At 26.6% G+C, this 22,696-nt stretch overlaps 1 protein-coding gene across 4 annotated transcripts in view; it reads right to left on the minus strand.

Moving 5' to 3' along the window:
• LOC122849215 (anoctamin-8-like) overlaps positions 1–22,017 on the minus strand; it is a 317,470-nt gene extending 295,453 nt beyond the window's left edge. For 3 of the 4 annotated variants that reach the window (XM_044147875.1, XM_044147873.1, XM_044147872.1), the window contains exon 1: positions 21,353–22,016. In XM_044147875.1, the coding sequence (XP_044003810.1) occupies positions 21,353–21,509 (157 nt within the window). In that variant the 5' untranslated portion in view covers positions 21,510–22,016. Of the gene's footprint in view, positions 1–21,352 lie in introns of all 4 variants that reach the window. The other variant, XM_044147874.1, reaches the window with a different exon arrangement.
• Between the last annotated feature and the right edge of the window lie 679 nt (positions 22,018–22,696).

Genomic DNA, 22,696 nt, shown 5'->3' on the forward strand with positions numbered 1-22,696 from the left:
TTGATTTTTGATGTGTAAACATCTTTGGGCGCGGGTAGCAGTTGGAGTCAAATGTAAAAAAAGAAAAAAGAGCGTCATATTCTTTGACGGATGTTAGCCTGACACCATTACTATAATAAGCGCAATAGTAGTATTATTTATAGTATGATAGGTTAGCTAGCGGTCGGTAACTGTTACCATGAGGCAATATTAAATGTAAATGAATTAGAAGATGTCATTTACATAGTATTTTTATTTATTTAACAATAAAATCTAATATCAAGAGGTACGGTAGTGCCTCGTGTCAAGTGTGAGAAAAAATATAATAATACCGAAAAAAAAAAAAAAAATGAAAGGGCAAATAAACTACCGAGCCTTATTATACATCAAATAGAGGTAACCTCATCCCTCGCATATTTTTAAAATTTATTTAAAATATGGTGACGATAAAAATTATTGATTTTTATAATTTAATATTATATAGTATTAAGCTTTATTTAAAAAAAAACCGAATTATTAAGTAGTTTATTTCATTTTTAATAATTAAATGAATTTTTCAACTGCGCGTTTTCACGTTTTAGGACAGAAAAAATTTCATCTCTCTCATACTTTTTTGTTATTCGTTATATCTCTCTTTCTCCTTTTTTATATTCTATCAATTTCTTTTGTTTCTTTGATGATTTTGAAAATAATTTAAACTTTTATATATATGAGGCATTCCACGTGAATTCAGACGGTCGTAACCCTGACCCCTCCCGATTTCGTTCATATTTTTTTTTCAGCTTGTTTTCAGCTCAAAAATAACGCTCATTTTTTTTCAGATTTTTTGGACATTTTTTCGACCCTTAAAAAAATAAAAAACAACGAAAATCGAAAAAAAATCGATTCCGACATTTTTTAAAATTCTGATTTTTTTCCCCTGAATTCTTAAGCTCATAAAATAAGGCTAGACAAAATTTCAGAGTGGGATCTCAATTGGAACTTCATGGAATTTTTTTTTGAAAGTTAATTTTTTTTTTCAGTTTTTACAAATAAATCTAAGTAATACATTACGTACATCAATATGAATAATTCTTGTGTTGTCACCTCAGTTACAAGAGGGCGTGAGTGTATTCTAAGTATTATTAGAGTTCCGTAGGACACTTATGTTTTCACTTTTCGTGTGACTTTTTGTTATTTCGCGATAAAAATAAAAGTTATGAATCGAATTAGCTTCTATGAAGCCCATTAGGTTTCATTTTTTTTCCCAAAAGCAATCATCATATTAATTTTCAATTTTTGGCCCTTATCAGTTGTGATAGTGCCATTTATCTACAGGGCCCAATTTCAAATATTGACGGATCGGATCCGGCAATGTTTCAATCGACGACGCTTCATCTGTAGACTCTACGATATTTTTTTGAAGTTCTTTGGTCGTTTATTTTTTCTTTTATTAAACAAAATGTAGTGTCAGAATTTGTTTTTGCAAGATATTTTTCGAACCACCGAACCGAATTAGTTGATGTTAAATGAAATTTACGTTTTTTTTTTTTTCCCAAAAGCAATTATCATATTTATTTTGAATTTTTGGGCCTTATTAGATTTAATATCCTCATTTTTCGATAAGGCCCAATTCCAAATATTGACGGATCGATTCCGGCAATGTTTCAATCGATGACGCTTCATCTGTAGACTTTACGTTATTTTTTTGAAATTTTTCGGTCGTTTATTTTTTTTTTTATTAAACAACAGAAATAAACAACATTAGAAAATAAAACAATACAAAAAAAAAAGTCATTTATTTTACAATAAAATGAAAAAACAAATCAAACAACAAAAAAAGAAAAAAAAATCCTACGGAACACTTGGGGGACTTGACTATATTTTTTTTTCATTATTTTACCTTTTTGAAAAAAAATATAAGTATGAAAATAGCAAAAGTCACCAGAAGTAAACGCTTTTTTTGTTGAGTTTTTCGTTCCGATTGAGATCCTACTCTGAAATTTTGGCTAGCCTTATTTTATGAGCGAAGAATTCAGGGGAAAAAAATCAGAATTTTAAAAAATGTCGGAATCGATTTTTTTTCGATTTTTGTTGTTTTTTATTTTTTTAAGGGTCGAAAAAATGTCCGAAAAATCTGAAAAAAATGAGCGTCATTTTTGAGCTGAAAACAAGCTGAAAAAAAAATATGAACGAAATCGGGAGGGGTCAGGGTCACGTCCGTTTGAATTCACGTGGAATGCCCCATATATCTTATTAATAAAATGAAGTGGCGAGATACTGGTAACCATTTTTCTCCAAAACTACTAGACCTATTCACTTTATTTTTTTTTCTATACAATCTCTTTGTCGGGAAGAAGAACGTATCGCCTATTATATTCATGTCAGGATGCATCCTTGTTCTACAAAAAGTGACAAGAATTTCACATTGTGAGCAATGTTTTTATTATTGATATTATTATTATTATTTAGATACTATATATATACAAATTAATGTATATAACTACTGTGAAATATTAACACAGTGTAATAATATCAGTAATAATAACTCTGTGAGTAATGAGTTTTTACCTGATTTTCGAATGATACGATTAAAACTCATTGCTCACAGGGTTTTTTTCACATAATTTTCAAATGATACGAATAAAAGAACCCTGTGAGCAATTACTTTTTACCTGATTTTCGAACGATACAATTAAAACTCATGGCTCACAGGGTTTTTTTATGAAAATAGGTCGAAACAACCCTGTGAACAATATTCAATGTTATTAAATTATTTATTATTATTATTATTATTATTATTATTATTATTATTATTATTATTATTTTATATAGAAACAGAAAATAAATGAACAAATACTGATGTTTGTTGATATGTTGCTATGTATAAAATATATCAAATACTATTTTAAAATTTATAACATTTACTTTTAATATAAATGAGTGTTTTTGATTTTTTTATATGAGGTGATCCTTGAAGTTTATATATATTGATCTAGGTAAGTTTTATCGTTTTATTAATGAGATATAATGATTATTAATATAATTATAAAAAATTAGTATGGGAAAAAGAAAAATAATTGGAAAATCATCATATTCTTCTATAAAAAAAAAAAAGTACAAAAAAAATAACAATAACCAGGAAAATGTTGATGATGATAATGATAATTATATCCCTGAAGTTTACAGTAGTGAACGAACCAGACAAAGAAAAGAAAAGTTTCAAAAAAATTTAAAAAAGATAGCATTTTCCTATAATCAAGAAACTGACTATGAATTCGAAAATAATATTTCGATTGGTTTAATGGATAATGAATGTACTTATTGCAAAGCATTAAAATACAAAAAAGAACCAAGTGGTTTATGTTGTGCAAATGGTAAAATTAAACTGCCAGCATTAAGAAGTCCAATTGAACCATTGTTATCATATTTAAGTGGTGATACTTCTACTTCAAAAGAATTCGTAAATAATATTAGAAAATATAATAGTTGTTTTCAAATGACTTCATTTGGATCAAACAAAAAAAAAGAACCAGGATACAACACAACATTTAAAATACAAGGACAAATATATCATAGAATTGGATCGTTACTCCCAGTTGATAATAATCCGTCTTTTTTGCAAATATATTTTTTGGGTGATCATGAATTACAAGTACAGAGACGATGTACGGTTGTTCCTCAGATTAATAAAAGAATTGTATCATCCTTACAAACATTCTTGCACGAACATAATGTATTAATTAATATATTTAAAAATTCATTGGAAAAAATGCCTTCAGAAGAACATAAAATTATTCTTACAGCTGATAAAATACCTGAAGGGCAACATGAAGGTCGTTACAATTTGCCAACATCAAATGAAGTAGCTGTGATTATCAGTGGAAACAAATATAATCATCGTGATATAATATTAGAAAAACGCAATAATGATTTGAAAACTATTTCTGAAACCCACAAATCATATGATGCATTACAATATCCTTTAATGTTTTGGCAAGGTGAAGACGGATATCATTTTGAATTGAAAGAAATAAATCCAAAAACTGGTGCAGTTACATTAAAAAAAATATCAGCTATGGACTTTTACGCATACCGAATTATGATACGAATAAATCCTGAAAACTATTTACTTCGGTATGGTCAGTTATTCAATCAATTTATCGTTGATGCGTTTGTAAAAATTGAAAGTGAACGATTACGTTATATACGGTGTAATCAATCAAAACTTAGAGTTGATAACTATATCCATTTAAAAGATGCTTTTTATCATGATGAAGATATAACAAATTCAGGACAAAAATTTATTTTGCCATCCACATACATTGGTAGTCCGAGGCATATGCATGAATATATTCAAGACGCACTTATTTACGTACGAACCTATGGCAGACCGTGTTTGTTTATTACATTTACATGCAATAGTCAATGGGAAGAAATAACCCAATTGTTATTGCTAAATCAACAATCACGAGATCGTCATGATTTAATTGCAAGAGTATTCAGACAAAAACTGAGAATATTGATTGATTTAATAACTAAAAATTATATTTTTGGAGAAGTTCAATCATGGGTTTATTCTATAGAATGGCAGAAAAGAGGATTGCCACATGCTCATATTCTAATATGGTTAAAAATCAAAATCCATAGTGATCAAATTGATCAAATCATTTCAGCAGAATTACCAGATCCTGAAGCCGATCCAATTTTGTTCAATATAATAAAAAAAAATATGATACATGGGCCTTGTGGAGACTTAAATCCGAATTGTCCATGCATGAAAGATGGAAAGTGTAAATATAGATATCCACGTTCGTTATTGGACGATACAAAAACCGATACTAATGGTTATCCTTTATACCGAAGGAGATCTAAAACAAATGGAGGATTCACGACTAAAATAAATATGAAAATTAATAATAAATATGAATCAATTGAAATAAATAATACATGGGTCGTTCCGTACTGTCCATTTCTTTCGAAAGTCATGAAAGCCCATATAAATGTTGAATTATGTTCAGTTTCTGCGGTCAAATATATATTGAAATATATACATAAAGGAAGTGATCAAACAATGTTTGCAATACAAAATGAGGACGAGATTGAGAATTACCAAAACGGTAGATATAAAAGCAGTAATGAAGCAATTTGGAGAATTTTAGGTTTTCAAATACATGATCGATATCCAACTGTAATACATCTTGCAGTGCACTTAGAGAATGGTCAACGTGTATATTATATTAATAAAAATATTCAAACAAAAGTTATAACCCCACCAGAAACGACTTTAACAGCTTTTTTTAAATTGTGCCAAATAGATAATTTTGCAAAAACATTATTATATACGGATGTGCCAAAATATTATACATGGGATAGTAAATTAAAAAGATTTAATCGGAGAAAACAAGGAATGACAGTTAATAATTTTCCTGGTGTTCATCTAACAAATACTCTTGGTCGAATGTATACAATCCATCCGAATAATTCAGAATGTTTTTTTTTGAGAATATTGTTGCATAATGTTGCTGGTCCTGAATCTTTCCAAAACTTAAAAACTGTGGATAACATCATTTTTGAAACATATAGAGAAACATGTTTAAAACTTGGATTACTCAAAGATGACCAACACTGGGATAATGCAATATTTGAAGCGAACGAAACAAAATCTCCGAGACAATTACGATCGCTTTTCGCAATTATCTTAACATCATGTAATCCATCAAATCCTCAGTATCTATGGGAAAAGTATAAAGAAAACATGAGTGAAGATATATTACACAGGCAGCGAATAATTAATGATACCGCTGAAATAACTTTTGATAACGAAATTTTTAATGAAGCATTAGTCAAAATTGACGATGCTTGCATCTTAGCATCTGGAAAAAATTTAAAACATTGGGGACTTACGTTACCAAAGAGGTCACAGTTTCAATTGAATGATACAGAAATCCGACGTGAAACATCTTATAATATTACTAATTTACATAAATTGATCAACAATAATAAATTACTTTTAACAAATGATCAAAAATTAGCTTATGATGAGATCATGAATGTTATCAAAAAAAAAGAAGGTGGCGTTATTTTTTTAAATGCACCTGGAGGTACTGGTAAAACTTTTCTAATGAATCTAATACTAGCTGAAACACGTGTGGAAGGAGATATTGCTTTAGCAGTAGCTTCTTCTGGAGTTGCTGCAACTTTATTGCATGGTGGTCGCACAGCACATTCTATGTTCAAATTGCCATTAAATTTTAATTCAGTAGAAGAACCTTCCTGTAATATTATAGATAACTCGGAAACATGTAAATTGTTAAAAGAAACCAAAGTCATTATTTGGGATGAGTGTACTATGCTAAATAAAAAAGCACCTGAAGCTTTACATAAAACTTTGCAAGATTTAAATAATAATAATCATATAATGGGTGGAGTACCAGTTATATTAGCAGGTGATTTTCGTCAAACATTACCAATTATATCACATGGAACACCAGCAGATCAAGTTGAAGCATGTTTAAAAAACTCATATCTTTGGAAAAATATAAAAGTTATTACTTTAAAAACAAACATGAGAGTATTTTTAACTGGTAATCCTGTATTGGAAATGTTTTCTAATCAATTATTGCAAATTGGCGATGGAAAATGGCCAGTGGATTTATTAGATGAAAACATCACTTTTCCATCGAATTTTTGTAACATTGTAACAACGATTGAGGATTTAAAAAATAAAGTATTTCCTGATATAAAAAAAAATTATGAAAATCAAGAATGGTTATGTGAAAGGGCCATTCTTGCACCAAAAAATACAAGAGTAGATGAACTAAACGAAAATATATTAAATACACTAGAAGGTGAAAATTTTGAATATAAATCAATTGATACTATGTGTGATCCTGATGAAGCTATTAATTATCCGATGGAGTTTCTGAATTCTTTCGAAATATCAGGTTTGCCACCTCATAAATTAATTTTAAAAACAAATGTTCCTGTCATGCTTTTAAGAAATTTACAACCACCTATATTGTGCAACGGTACACGTTTATGTATAAAAACTCTGAATAAAAATGTACTTAAAGCAACTATATTAACTGGAAATGGGAAAGGTAAAGATGTATTCATACCCAGAATACCAATTCGTCCAACAGATTTACCATTTAAATTTGAAAGATTACAATTTCCATTGAAACTTGCGTTCGCTTTTACAATAAATAAATCACAAGGGCAGTCATTGAAGTGTACTGGAGTTTTACTTGACGAGCCATGCTTTTGACACGGTCAATTATATGTAGCATGTTCACGGGGTGGAGATCCACAAAATTTGTATATATATAGTCCTAATGGAAAAACTAAAAATATTGTATACCAACAAGCATTATTATAATATAATAACATAGATATTCAATAAAACTTTGAATAACATTGATTAAAAAATTAAAATTTATTAAAATATTTATTATGTGTTTTACATGAACGAATGTGAAGTATCAAATAGTTTTTTCCTGTGAATTTCTTTCCACAAATATGACAATGATAACTTTTTTGGCATTGATAATTATATAATCTTGTATGTCTGTTTAAATTACTTCTACGCGATGTTGAGTATAAACATATTTTGCAAATATAATCCTTTTTTCTTTTATTTTTTGATTTCAGGAATTTTAATTCAATATCTAAATAGGTTTATAAAGAATTTTAACAAGACATTAATTTAATACATTATTTTCTGAAACTAACCATGGAGTAGGGATAATCCTTTCTCATAATTTTCTTTAATTTTTTGATAAATCATATTCAAATATTGAGATTTTAATGTCCACTTTTCTTTTTCTACTTCATGTTTATCTGGGTGAATTAATAAAATATATTTATAATAGATTTTTTTTGCTTCTGAAAAAGAATTAATATTGGAGAATAAATGAACTATTTCATTTTTTATTTTAATTTCCATTATTTTGTTTGATAATCAATGTGTTTTTTGATATTTATATTTAATGTGATTGAATATATTCAATCGTAACAACAGAAATAAATAAAAACAAAACTAAATTAATAGAAAAATTATAAACTCATTTCATTTGGTATATACTCATTTTAACTGTTTTTTAGTTCGAATTTTATATAAAAAAAATGAAGATAAAAAAGATCTTTTGAGTTTATTTATAATCTTAGCAACGAAAATAACAAAGAAAGAAAAGTCAAAAATTATTTATGTTTACCAGTTTAAGTCATTAGATAAAAATTGAATAACTAAATAACATTTGATTAATATAATTTTATCATTATTATAAAAAAATATGGAACCAACATCCAAAGAAGCAATACAGAAAAAACCAAATATTACTGTGGAAAATATCGAATTAACCAAAATATCAAAGCTGACAGAAAATATGAAAAGGTGAAATATATATTTAATGATAGATTAAAAATAATTACATTATTAAATTATTATGAAGGTAATCAGTAATGATACATTTTAAAATGCAAATTTAGCTGGACAATAAAAGGGAGAATTACTAAGAAATCAATAATAAAAACATTTAATAATGATGAAAATAAAATATTCAATTTCGATATAATTGATACGAGTGATGAAATTAGATGTGTGGCTTTCGGGAATATTGTGGATCAATTCTACGATTTAATCAAAGTAAATTATATATTTTTTTTTTCATTTCTAAATTAATCAATAAATTTCTTAATTCAAGATTCAAGATGTTTACTATGTAAAAAATGGCATAGTAAAAAAAAAGAATTTAAGCTTTAATAAATTAAAACATGATTTTGAAATATTATTGACGGATAAATCAGACATCAAGGTAACAAATGATGAAAATAATGCAATAAAAAAGTTTGACTACAATTTTATAAAGATAAATATGTTATCTAAAACCAATACGTTGATAGGTAAGTATTAATTAAAGTTCAAGAAATCAATTTATTTGTATTCTGAAATTATAGATATTATTGGGGTTATTAATCATTTGGGATTTATAAAAACATCCTTAACAAATGATGGAGTAGAGTTAAAAAGAAAGGAAATTGAGATTGTTGATGATACATATTCAAAGGTATATTTATTTATTGTATTTCAACTACATTTTTGTATTTTTACTATACATCAATCTTCATAGATATCATTGGTATTATGGAAGTCAGAACAAATCGATAATTTTGAAGGTGAAGAAAATGACATAATTGTTTTAAAAAATATAAAAGTTACAGATTATTATGGAATAAAAAGTTTGAATTTACAATTTTGCACAATAATTTTAATAAATCCGAACTTGAATGAAGTTAAAAAGTAAATATAAATACAAAGTAATGAATATAAATTGATATATTTATGATTTGTGCTTATAGATTATCAGAGTGGTATATCTTGAATGGGAAAAAAAATAATTACAGACAAGTGGTTGAAGAAAATAGGAAAGACCATAAGTTCATGAAAATTCATTCAATTTTTAATCAAGTGAAAAATACAATCATTGGTAAAATAAATTGAAAAAAAAAAGATTAGAAAAAATTATGATATTCACTAAAACTTTGTTTACAGATATTATTGCAGTAATTGATGACATTCAGGAAATTAAAAAAATATCTGCTTCAAATGGTGAAACATATAAAAAACAAGAAATATATTTGGTTGATGAAGGATTAAAAACAGTAATCAATACTGAATTATTAAACAATATTAAATAACTTTATTTTGGACTCAATATTAATAATTAATTAATTAATTAATCATTATCATAAATCAATTATAGATTGTACTAAATTTGTGGAATGAAAATATTGATAAATTCAGAGGAAAAAAAAACGATATTATGAGTATCACAAACGTCAAAATTGGAGAATATTTAAATAAGAAAAATTTAGTTCTAATAAATGCATCGCAAATAGTAATAAATCCTGACATTCCTGAAGCGAATCGGTAAAATATCAATATTGTTAGTAATTAGATTACAATATTTAACATTCGAATAATTTATAGGTTGAAAGAAGAATATAAATGTATAGAAAGAAAAATTATTGAAAACATTGAATTCACGAAAATTAATTCAATTCAACATCTAGAAAATGAGAAATTGATAAGTATGGAATTATTAGATATATAAATTAATTACTGGATATAATTCATTGTACAATTATTTTAAAATTAAAGATATAAACGCTGTTATTGATGATGAAGGTGAAATAAATAGTGTTTTTTCTAAAAATGGTCAAGCATACGAAAAAAAAGAAATAGTACTAATCGACGATAGTAACGAAAAGGTATTTTAATTATTAATTCATTAATGAATAATATATAGTGTTAAATATAATTTCAGATCACTCTAACATTATGGAATGAATATGCCAATAATTTTGTAGGTAAAAAAAATACCAAAATAACTTTACAAAATAGTAAAATCAATGACTACAAAAATGAAAGATATTTAACTTTAAATCAAAGATCAATAGTTTCATACAACGTAGATAAAACAACTGACAAAAAGTATGTATAAATATTATATACACTTTTCAAATTAAATTCATGTAACGATCCTTTTTCAGATTTGAAGAATGGTTCAATGTAACATATAAAGATGCAGATGAATATAACCAACCAGGACCTTCTGGCATGAAATATTAACATGATATTAATAAATTATAATAAAATCGGGAATTAATAAATAATATTGATATTAATATAAACAATGAAAGATGTTGTTAAATTTATTAATTATTATTTTCATATATTTTATATAAGCTGAACTTACGAAGCCGGCGAAGCCGGGTAACACCTGCTAGTAATAAATAAACTTTTTCATATATTATATGTACAAAACAAATGTATAAATGTGTCAAAGTTACAAAACAATAATTTTGAGGCTGGATCTATTAAATTTGATATGACCAAATGACTTCACAAAAAGATGTGATATCACAACAAAAAAAAAAAAAACAAAGTTTTTTTCTACAAAAAAGAGTCAAGTGTTCGAAATTGTCACTATAATTGTAAGTATTTTGATTTAGATATGACACTAAAAATTCAAGAAAGAAATATATATTTTTGACGCATATAATTAAGTCTGAACTATTGAAAAAAAAAAAAAAAATTAAACTTGACCCCACCTGATGTAAAATATATGTCTTAAATACTGAAATCTTATTTGGGAAAAACCAGGTGGGGTCAAGTTTAAATTTTTTTTTTTTTTTCAATAGTTTAGACTTAATTACATGCGTCAAAAATGTATATTTCTTTCTTGAATTTTTAGTGTCATATCTAAATTAAAATACTTACAATTATAGTGACAATTTCGAACACTTGACTCTCTGCTGTAGAAAAAAACTTTGTTTTTTTTTTTTTTTTTGTTCTGTAATATATGTTTTATAAAAGAAAAATACCAAGGAAAGTCTCGAGCTAAGGAAAAGATGGAGCTAAGGAATTGATGCTGCCAAAACAATTAAACGGTAAGCAACATCAATTCCTTAGTTTCATCTTTTTTTTAGCTACTGCTTCCTCTTGGTATTTTAATTTATCAAAATAAATTATAATAATATCATTTGTCAAATAAATAAATTATAATACCGAGGAAAAGCAGCAGCTAAGAAAAAAATGGAGCTAACGAGTTGATGCAGATAAAGAAGTATAAGTTGTAGTAAAATGAAGGTTTTCTGTGAGAGCGTTTTTTCAATAAAAGAGAAAACATCCCGATGCCTCCTATACATGTGTAAAAAGTGTTAATTGTTGTCAACTTTGACCCTAATTATCTCACTTAAATCGTGGTAGAAAATTACAAAAAAAAAATTTTGTGAGCCATCTAGACTCGCGGGTTTATTATGTGTAAACATCTTCGGCGTGTTCTTGTAATTGAATACAATAATAATAAGTACACATTTAAACAAATTTTTTTCATTCATTTATAAAAATATTGTTTGTTTTTATTTCATTTTTTTCCATTTTCATACAATTATTGTTGTTCAGTAATTTTCAATAATCAATAATTTTAGGATTTCGATATATCGATTTTTTGTTCCTAATTTTATAATAACGATTGATAAAACACATGTAGAGTTCAAAAAGAGTTCAAATAAAATTTTTTAATATATTCCGAACGGCTGGTAAAAATATGTAGGTATTGTTTGTTTGGCTATAATTAAGACTAAATAAAAAATATAGCTAAGGGAAAATTTAGCTATGGAAAAGATGTAGCTGAGAGAATAATTAAGCTGGTAAAATTATGTAAATATTGTGTGTTCAGTTATAATTGAGACTAAAAAAAAGATTAAGTGGCTAAGTAAAAAATGTAGCTAAGTAAAAAATCTAGCTGAGGAGAAGATGTAGCTGAGAGAAAAACTGAGCCGGTAAAAATATAAAGATATTGTGTGTTTCGCTATAATTAAGACTAAGTAAAAGATCAAACGGCTAAGCAAATAATGTAGCTAAGGAAAAAATCTAGCTAAAGAAAAAATTTAGCTAAGGAAAAGATGTAGCTGAGGGGAAAATTAAGCTGATAAAAATATATTTGGCTATAACGGAGACTAAGTGAAAAGTCTAGCCGCTAAGTAGAAAATCTAGTGGCTTAACTAAATCTAGCGGTTTAAAAAAAAAAGAAAAATTTAATATATCGAAATTTTTATCTTGACTTTCTTTTTTACTCGAAGAGTTTTATCGACTGCCATTATTATATTTGAAAAAACTATATATATATGGGGCATTCCAAGTCAAATTACCGAGTCATCGGCCTGACCCCTACCGATTTACTTGGAAATTTTTTTCTAGGTGTATTTTGGACTAAAAAACGACCTTATTTTTTTTCAATTTTTTTCCACCATTTTTACACCATAAAATAATTTTTTTTTTCCTACTATCGAGTACTTCTCAAATTAGACCAGGTTTAAATTTCTGAATTTTTCCCATATCATCTCGAGGTAAAAACAAGTCACCCATGAAAATTTGGGAATGGGCCGAGAATAATTTCTAATTTTTTTATAACTGATTAAAAAAAATTTTTTTTACGAATTTTAAAAATAGAAAAATTTAATAATGGTTTTTTGTAGAGAAATCAAAAATAAAAATAAATGATTTCTCGATGAATTTTGTTTTTCTCTATATTTAAGAATGAAAGATAGAAAAACTGCGATGCTTAAAATTCAATTTTTGAAGCTTTTACCCTCGAAATATGGAAAGAACCAAAATTTGCCCAGATATTATTTATTTTTATTTTTGATTTCTCTACAAGAAACCATTATTAGATTATTCTAAAATTAGATTATTTTAAAATTGGTAAAAAAATTTTTTTTTAAATCAGTTATAAAAAAATTAGTAATTATTCTCGGCCCATTCCCAAATTTTTATGGGTGATTTGTTTTTACCTCGAGATGATATGGGAAGAATTTCAGAATTTTAAACCTGGTCTAATTTGAGAAATACTCGATAGTAGGAAAAAAAAAATTATTTTATGGTGTAAAATGGGTGGAAAAAAATTGAAAAAAAATAAGGTCGTTTTTTGGTCCAAAATACACCTAGAAAAAAATTTCCAAGTGAATCGGTAGGGGTCAGGCCGATGACTTGGTGAATTGACTTGAAATGCCCCATATATTTATCAAGTATACCATTTTTTCTTTACTTCGATTAAAAAAGTATAAATAAATTATATTGTGAAATTATTGTACAATTACAATAATAATTTTCTTTTTCAAACTAACACATCAATGTCTATTTCTCTTTTTTTAAAACATGGAATTAGTCATTATTGTATAATAATTCAATATTTCGTTTTGAGTTCAGGAAATATTATTTTATATAAACAATAGTATATTAATATACTAATCTTACAATATTAATCTTGTAAATTAATGTAAATGAAAAATACTTGCATATGCATGTATACATATATATGTACAATATGAACTTTACTTTGCCTAACAAATGCGAGCATGACTAATAAATACAAATGAAATACTTGTATATAAATATATACAACGGTATATATATAACAATAAATAAATAAATATATAAATACTCGCATTTAAATTCATCTATACTACAGAACGTCTGATGGTAACGGTTACCGAACGATTACTATAATTACTAGTAATTATTTTGTGTGTTAATTCTTATATTTCATCTGAATCACACTTGTATTCTCGATTGTGGTACAAATTTCTCAACAGCTTTCATCAACAACATTAGGTTATGTTTTTCGTAAAGATAAGAGAGTCATTTAAATAAGCAAGTTATATTCTTACTGATATACAGTTGTTGTTTGTCTATATCCTTTATTATCCATGGCTGTATACGTCAAATAATATTCAGCTTGATTTTTATAATCAAGAAATGTGATAAACTTGGTGATAGACACCGTAAAACGCTTATTGTACCATTATTTTTATCAACAATACAATGTTCAGATCCTTGTCTTTGAAATTGGTATTTTCAGCTTTAATGGCAACAACTGGTATACAAGATGTTGCTGTATTCGATAATGAACTATTTTTTGCATCTATATTTACTACTGTACTACCAGTTGCTTTTTTCGATTCGATTCTAAGTACACAAATAATATCATCCAGACGTAATTAGAATACAATTTCATTGAATTTTGGTAGTTTATCTTCAGCATCTTCTATCGTTACTGTTTCTGCAACAATTGTATCTGATAAATTCTTATTATTATAGTATTAAAATATTTTGAATACTTACAATACTTTAACCTTTTTTATATATCCCTCGGGTTTGTATAAAAAAAAACCAACAACAAAAAAAATAAGATAATTTGAATAAAGCCTTATCCAAATAAAAAACATAATGGCCCAGGTAGAAATCTAATGTCTATTCGACGTCGAATAGCGCTCGATTTCCGAGGCCCACGCTCCGTTCGACGTCGAAATTCGAGCTCGAAACGATGTCGGAGGGTGACGCTATTCGATGTCGGATCGACATCGTTTCGGACTTGTTCATAAAATAATCGCTTGCATTGAATTTTGATAGATGGCAGTAGAGTCAAGTTCTATATATAGGTAAAGAAGGCAATTTTTTTTATTAGCAATATCATTAAAAGCAATAAATTAAAAAAAAAATGCCTCATACGCAGGGATGGGCATCTGTGAGTTTTTGAGTTGCTTACAATTATCCATGAATGAAACGTTTGAAACAGGATAAAACGGATAAAACCCACGTGATCTCTCAGTAGCTCAAATTTTTCAGTTGTCACATGTTAATTTATACAGAATTAATTCAGCCATGGAAATTAACATGTAGACAACCTCCTTTCCATAGCTTTTTATTGATTTAAATAAATAAAAAGCTATAGAAAAAATGGTAGCTATGGAAAGGAAGTTGTCACATGTTAATTTATACAGAATTAATTTAGCCATGGAAATTAACATGTAGGCAACTCCGTGTCCTTGGCTAATATTTTTCCTATAGGTTTTAATTTATTTAAATAAATAAAAAGCTATGGGAAAAATGGTAGCTAAGGAAAAGATGTTGTCACATGTTAATTTATACGAAATTAATTTTGCCAAAGAAATTAACATGCAGGCAACATCTTTTCCTTAGCTACTGCTTTTCCTTGGACCTTTTTGATTTTTTTCATAAATAAAATACATGTAAATTTATTTTTAAATGATACAATCGTCCAAGGAAAAGATGTAGCTAAGAAAAGGATGTAGTTAGAGAATTAAGGTTGCCAAAAAATCATGTTTCAAGGAAATAATGTTGCTTAAAATATAATTCTCTGGCAACCTTAATTCCTTAGCTACATCTTTCTTAGCTACTGCTTTTCCTTGGACATTTTTTATTTATTTTATAAATAAAATACATGTAAATTTATTTTTTAAAAATACAAATGTCCAAGGAAAAGCAGTAGCTAAGGAAAAGATGTAGCTAAAGAATTAATGTTGCCAAAAAATTATATTTCAAGGAAATAATTCCCGAGTCACATTAATTCCTTAGCTACTGCTTTTCCTTGGACATTTTTTATTTATTTTATAAATAAAATACATGTAAATTTATTTTTTAAAAATACAAATGTCCAAGAAAAAGCAGTAGCTAAGGAAAAGATGTAGCTAAGGAATTGAGGTTGCCAAAGAATTATGTTTCAAGGAAATAATTCCTTAGTCACACTATTTAGTTACATTTTTAGTTAATAAAGCCTTGACATTTTTATTTATTTTTTAAATAAAATACATGTAAATTTATTTTCTAAAAATACAAATGTCCAAGAAAAAGCAGTAGCTAAGGAAAAGATGTAGCTAAAGAATTGAGGTTGCCAAAGAATTATGTTTCAAGGAAATAATTCCTTAGTCACATTAATTCCTTAGCTACATCTTTTCCTTAGCTACTGCTTTTCCTCGGACATTTTTTATTTATTTTATGAATGAAATACATGTAAATTTATTTTTTTAAAATACAAATGTCCAAGAAAAAGCAGTAGCTAAGGAAAAGATGTAGCTAAGGAAAAGATGTAGCTAAGAAAAGGATGTAGCTAAGGAATTAAGGTTGCCAAAAAATTATGTTTCAAGGGAATAATGTTAGCAGAATATATTCTTTTTATAACCCACTCTATTACACCTTTTCCTCAGTTAATAAAGCTCTGACATTTGGTTATTTAAAAATAAATTTACATGTATTTCATTTATGAAAAAAATTAAAAAAGTCCAAGGAATAGCAGTAGCTAAGGAAAAAATGTAGCTAAGGAATTGAGGTTGCCAAAGAATTATATTTTAAGCAACATTAATTCCTTGGAACATAATTCTTTGGCAACCTCAATTCCTAGCTACATCTTTTCCTTAGCTACTGCTTTTTCTGGATTATTTAGATTTTATGAAATTTACATGTATTTTATTTATAAAATAAATAAAAAATGTCCAAGAAAAAGCAGTAGCTAAGGAAAAGATGAAGCTAAGGAATTGAGGTTGCCAAAGAATTATGTTTCAAGGAAATAATTCCTTAGTCACATTCATTCCTTAGCTACATCTTTTTCTTAGCTACTGCTTTTCCTTGGACATTCTTTATTTATTTTATCAATAAAATACATGTAAATTTATTTTTTAAAAATACAAATGTCCAAGAAAAAGCAGTAGCTAAGGAAAAGATGTAGCTAAAGAATTAATGTTGCCAAAAAATTATATTTCAAGGAAATAATTCCCGAGTCACATTAATTCCTTAGCTACTGCTTTTCCTTGGACATTTTTTATCGATTTTATAAATAAAATACATGTAAATTTATTTTTTAAAAATACAAATGTCCAAGAAAAAGCAGTAGCTAAGGAAAAGATGTAGCTAAGGAATTGAGGTTGCCAAAGAATTATGTTTCAAGGAAATAATCCTTTAGTCACATTAATTCCTTAGCTACGTCTTTCCCTTAGCTACTGCTTGTCCTTAGTCATTTATTTATTTAACAAATGAAATACATGTAATTTATTCTGTTTTAAACGTTTCATTTCTGGATAATTGTAAACAACTCAAAAACTCACAGTATGCCCATCCCTGCTCAAATTAATGATACGTAAATAAATCTGATGAAAATCACTCACTCTGCCATCTACTGAGCCCTATCATAAATATGTTTTATATTATCACCGTATGGCGCGCCACAGTCGGATCGACATCGGTTCGACGTCGAAAAACGTCACCTTTCGATGTCGTTTTGAGCTCGAATTTCGACGTCGAATGGACACTGCGTGTCGAAAATCGACACTAAATTCTACCTGGGGGTTGACAATATGAAAGATTCAAATTTAGACACGTTTTTTCGTAATTTATTTTTAGATCACTACAAGCAAGTAGGCAAACAAGAAGGCAAGTAGGCAAACTTGTGTACAAGAGAGGTCACATGAACGATCGTGATCTCGTGTTGGACAAAATAAAAATTCACCCACACGTTTGGTAAAAAAAAATTGATGACTTGCGCGCTTGATTATATCAAGATAATATTTGTTTTCTTTTTTTAATATAGGAAATCTTGTTGATTTTATTTCTTGAACATTAAAAGATCCAGAATAATTAAAAGAGAGAACAACAATGAATGAAAAATATATGGTTTTAACTGGATCGAAAATGTCTCTTTATGAAGTGAATATTTAAGCATTATAATTAGAAGATGCATTCCTCGTAATAATAAAATTGGCAATCATATATTTTGTTCAAGTAAATTTATTTCTTAGTAATGGCACTAAATTTGACCCCAAACGATATGAATACGTTAGAAATTACCTATTAAAGAACATCATCACCTATATTCATTTTTAAATATTAGTAATTTAAAACCGAAACATTATATGTTATTACATTATCCTGAAATGATGCAAATGATGGGTCGTCTTCGCTATTGCTCAGCGATTCCATAAAATATCAAGTAGTATCAGAAAAAATTTCATGAATTTCATCTAATCGTAAGCTCTAATTCTGAAAAAAATTAATAAAATGATTAAAATTGAAAATTTAGAACATTTTAATAGCTTCAAATCAAAAGGTCCTATTTAATATGATGAAAAAATTGAATCACTAATTAAAACGCATTATAATGGTACAATATACAAAGTTGGTATGGCTGTGGTACTGAAGATTGATAAAAAGTTGCCAGTTTTTTGGTGATATCAATATTCTGATAAAAAATAAAACCACAGTTTATTTTGATGTAAACAAACTGAATACATCTTACTTAGACCTACATGTACAAACAAATTATATCATAAACGATACTTAGTGAGGCACATAAAAATGAAAAAACACAAATTTTATATATATATATTTGTAGAAAAAAGTAATCGTTTGTACCAATTAGTTTTTTTTTTTCTTTTCAAATATACTTAAAAATATTAATGATATTATTAATAAAAACAGTAGAAATATTTTAATAAATAAGGGATCTTCGATAGTAATAAAATGTATAAGTTTATAAGTAATGCGTATACATATAAATAAAGTATATGCATAAAGTATAGGTTAAAAAATAAAAAGATTGAACATAAACTCGACAAGAAAAAAGTAATATTTTGTACTCGTAGTTTTTTTTTAAATTATCTAGTGAAAAATAATAAAAATATTAAAAATAGTACAATGAGTGATGTTTTTTTTTTTTCATTTTGAATAATAAAAGTTAACTCATTTCGTAGATCGATAATTTTAATTCGACGATTGAACTTCTAAATTTTATGATTATAATTCTGAAAACAATGGAAAAAAGAATATTGAGATAAAAAACAAAAAAAATTGACATAAACTTGACGAGAAAAAAGTAATAGTTTGTACTTTCATGTTTTTTTTTTTTTCTTCAAATTATATATTTGAAAATATCGATAATATTGAAAATGATTCAGATAAAAAATAATAAATCGTAACAATAAATGATAAATAACGAAATGAAAACAATAAAAATATCCAAATTTTCAGATAATAAACAAAAAAAATTGTTAAAACGTCTATAGAGTTCAGAGCAATCTTGCAACCTTATAAAAAAAAATATTATTCTTAAGATCTTTAGAGTCCGGAGCAATCTTGCAACATTATTAAACAAAATATTATGAGATTATTAGATAAAGCAAAAAAAGATTATAAGATTGTCAGATCCTCGCTTATATTATTCAGATTTTCTCCGTCATCTGGTAAAAAGTGAACGATTCTTTTACAGCACTTTACATTTTCTTTCTCTCTATTTTTGTTTACAGTAAGCATGCATGCAGTATTTGAGATCGCAGTAAGCCTTTTTTTGGATCAGTTTTACATGAAGCGAGCGCGGCTTTATTGACCGCTCTGGGGTATGTTTAGAAATGATCATTTATTGGGATCTTCAAGATGGCTGTGATTTGGCCCAGCAATTCAGATAGGCACTGATGTTTACACTTTCGAAGATTCAAATAATTGATAATTCCTGAACAGACCCCTGTGAGCTGAAAGACTGCTCGTTTGTTTACACTCTATACGCTACCAATGTCATAAAGGTCTTTTCACACTGTCCAACAATTTTTGTAACACTGAGATCTGGAATACTATCTAGAGATACATTTCTGTTTCTGCGTATTAAGTGTACGAGGTATGTATTTTTTTTTCCTTTTTGCTTGTTACCAGTAAGCATGGATACAGTATTTTAGATAGCAGTAATACAAAAATGTAATAAAAAAATGTTGTACAAGATCAAAAAAAAGAACATAGACATATCAAATAGGTACGTCCTAGCAGTATGTCATAGGGCAGCAAGGTAATTGGTTTATGGCGTAAAGAATGCTTAATAATAATAATAATAATAATAATAATAATAATAATAATAATAATAATAATAATAATAATAATAATAATAATAATAATAATAATAATAATAATAATAATAATAAAAATAATAATAATAATAATAATAATAATAATAATAATAATAATAATAATAATAATAATAATAATAATAATAATAATAATAATAATAATAATAATAATAATAATAATAATAATAATAATAATAATAATAATAATAATAATAACATAATAATAATAATAATAATACACATAATAATAATAATTAATAATAATACACATAATAATAATACATAATAATAATATAATAATAATAATAATAATAATAATAATAATAATAATAATAATAATAATAATAATAATGTAATAATAATAATAATAATAATAATAATAATAATAATAATAATAATAATTGAATAATAATTGAATAATTGAATAATAATTATAATAATAATTATAATAATAATAATAATAATAATAATAATAATAATAATTAATAATAATAATAATAATAATAATAATAATAATAATAATAATAATAATAATAATAATAATAATAATAATAATAATAATAATAATAATACCATACATAATAATAATAATATATATATATATAATAATAATAATAATAATAATAATAATAATAATAATAATAATAATAATAATAATAATAATAATAATAATAATAATAATAATAATAATAATAATAATAATAATAATAATAATAATAATAATAATAATAATAATAATAATAATAATAATAAATATATATATTATAATAATAATAATGATGGGCACTTAACTATATTTTTTCCAAATTATCTCTTGGATCTGACTGACAATACGACATTTCAAAATTTAAGTTTCTACGGCAACTCAAAATATTCGTTTTCAGACTAGAGTCTCATGTGACCGCTATCAATTCTATTGTATTTTTCGATTGAGTTTGAATATTAGACATTGGTGCTTAGTACCCTATGGCATGTGGTGTGACTGAAGATACATAAAGTTATCGTCATTCGACAAGCTTAGCATCTATTGAAAAGAAACACGCTACGAAGGATATACATTACTATATTACATTGCATTAGATTGCAAAATAATTTCGCAATTTTCCAGTAAAGATCACATTCTTTGCATTTTAATGAAAACCCTCACCTTTATTGAACGTTTTAGTCACTGCATCCATCATCATCCTTCGACGCACTCTACTTTCTACGACTGCGATCGAAATATTTTCACTTTCAATATCTTTCTTAGTTGGTAGAAAAATCTCAATGATAATTTTCTTATGTGCGTGACACTGCTTTTTCATATGTGCAATGACTTATTATAATCACGGATATTTATTAAGGTATAAGACCACTCACCACCTAGAATACTGAGAATTCAACCTACGGCAGAAAAAACTTTCGTCCGTTTACCAAGGACTTATTCGTTTATATTAAATCCAGCACAACGTTTTCGTTACTTTTCACTGCTTTTTTAGCTCCTTTTAGTCTCAGTGGGTTAACCCAATTCACGCTGCCTTCACCTTAAACTCTCGAGCCACTATTTTTTTTATACATAAAAATAATAAAATGCACGATCGGATTCATACAACCTTCTAGACATGCGCGTCCTCAATCGATGGGCACAACTAACAGCTAAACATCAATTTAGAGTTGTAAAAGAACTTTGGTTGTATGAATTATTTTGAATGGAACATAATTCCATATTCATCACTATTTTCTACACGGAAAGAAATTGTAAGTAAAAATTGCAGTCAACGTTGGGTAGAAAATACAAAAATAGTCCAGTAAAATTCAGCCTAATTACGTGACTGACTACGAGTGTTCAAACTTTCATTCAAGTTTTTTGTGCTACCAATGACCCACAAGATGGATAATATTTCTTACTTTGAACCTCTCCGTAGCCCATCTTGATGAAGATAGGTCGAGCAAGGTTTACTGTTGCAAATTTGATTGTAAACGAATGACCAAGAATTACTGTTATTTATTTTTCTACTTTTGTCTATTTTTCGAATGGTTTTAGAGTTATAAGCGTGTAAATATGAAAAAAATAAATTCCAAGACTATACCAAAAAACTGTAACTATAGACTACAAAACCGGCCCTTTTTCTTCTGGAATTTACTTTTAGTTTTGAACCGTAGAAATGAATGATATTTCTTTTCTTTTTTTCATGGTCAACATTGGTAAAAACTATAAAATTGAACTATTTCAAAAAATAAAAAAAATAAAAATGTTCTGTAAATCTAGGAAAAAAGTACTAAATATTTGTATGAATATTAGTAAAGTCATTAGTAAAATGAAAAGGCCATTTATGTACGTAGTCATGGTGTCTTTCAGTTCGTAGTCGACTCGCGAGTCATGGTGTAGTCAGCGAACATTTTTGCCCAATCAATTATCATTGAGACGAAAATAAATGTTCCATATGTAGTCGAAACGTAGTCATTGTAGTCGAATGTAGTCATCTAGTCACAGCAATTTTGACTGCGTTTT

Source organism: Aphidius gifuensis, linkage group LG2 (assembly GCF_014905175.1).
Source record: "Aphidius gifuensis isolate YNYX2018 linkage group LG2, ASM1490517v1, whole genome shotgun sequence".
NCBI classification, from domain to species: Eukaryota; Metazoa; Arthropoda; class Insecta; order Hymenoptera; family Braconidae; genus Aphidius; species Aphidius gifuensis.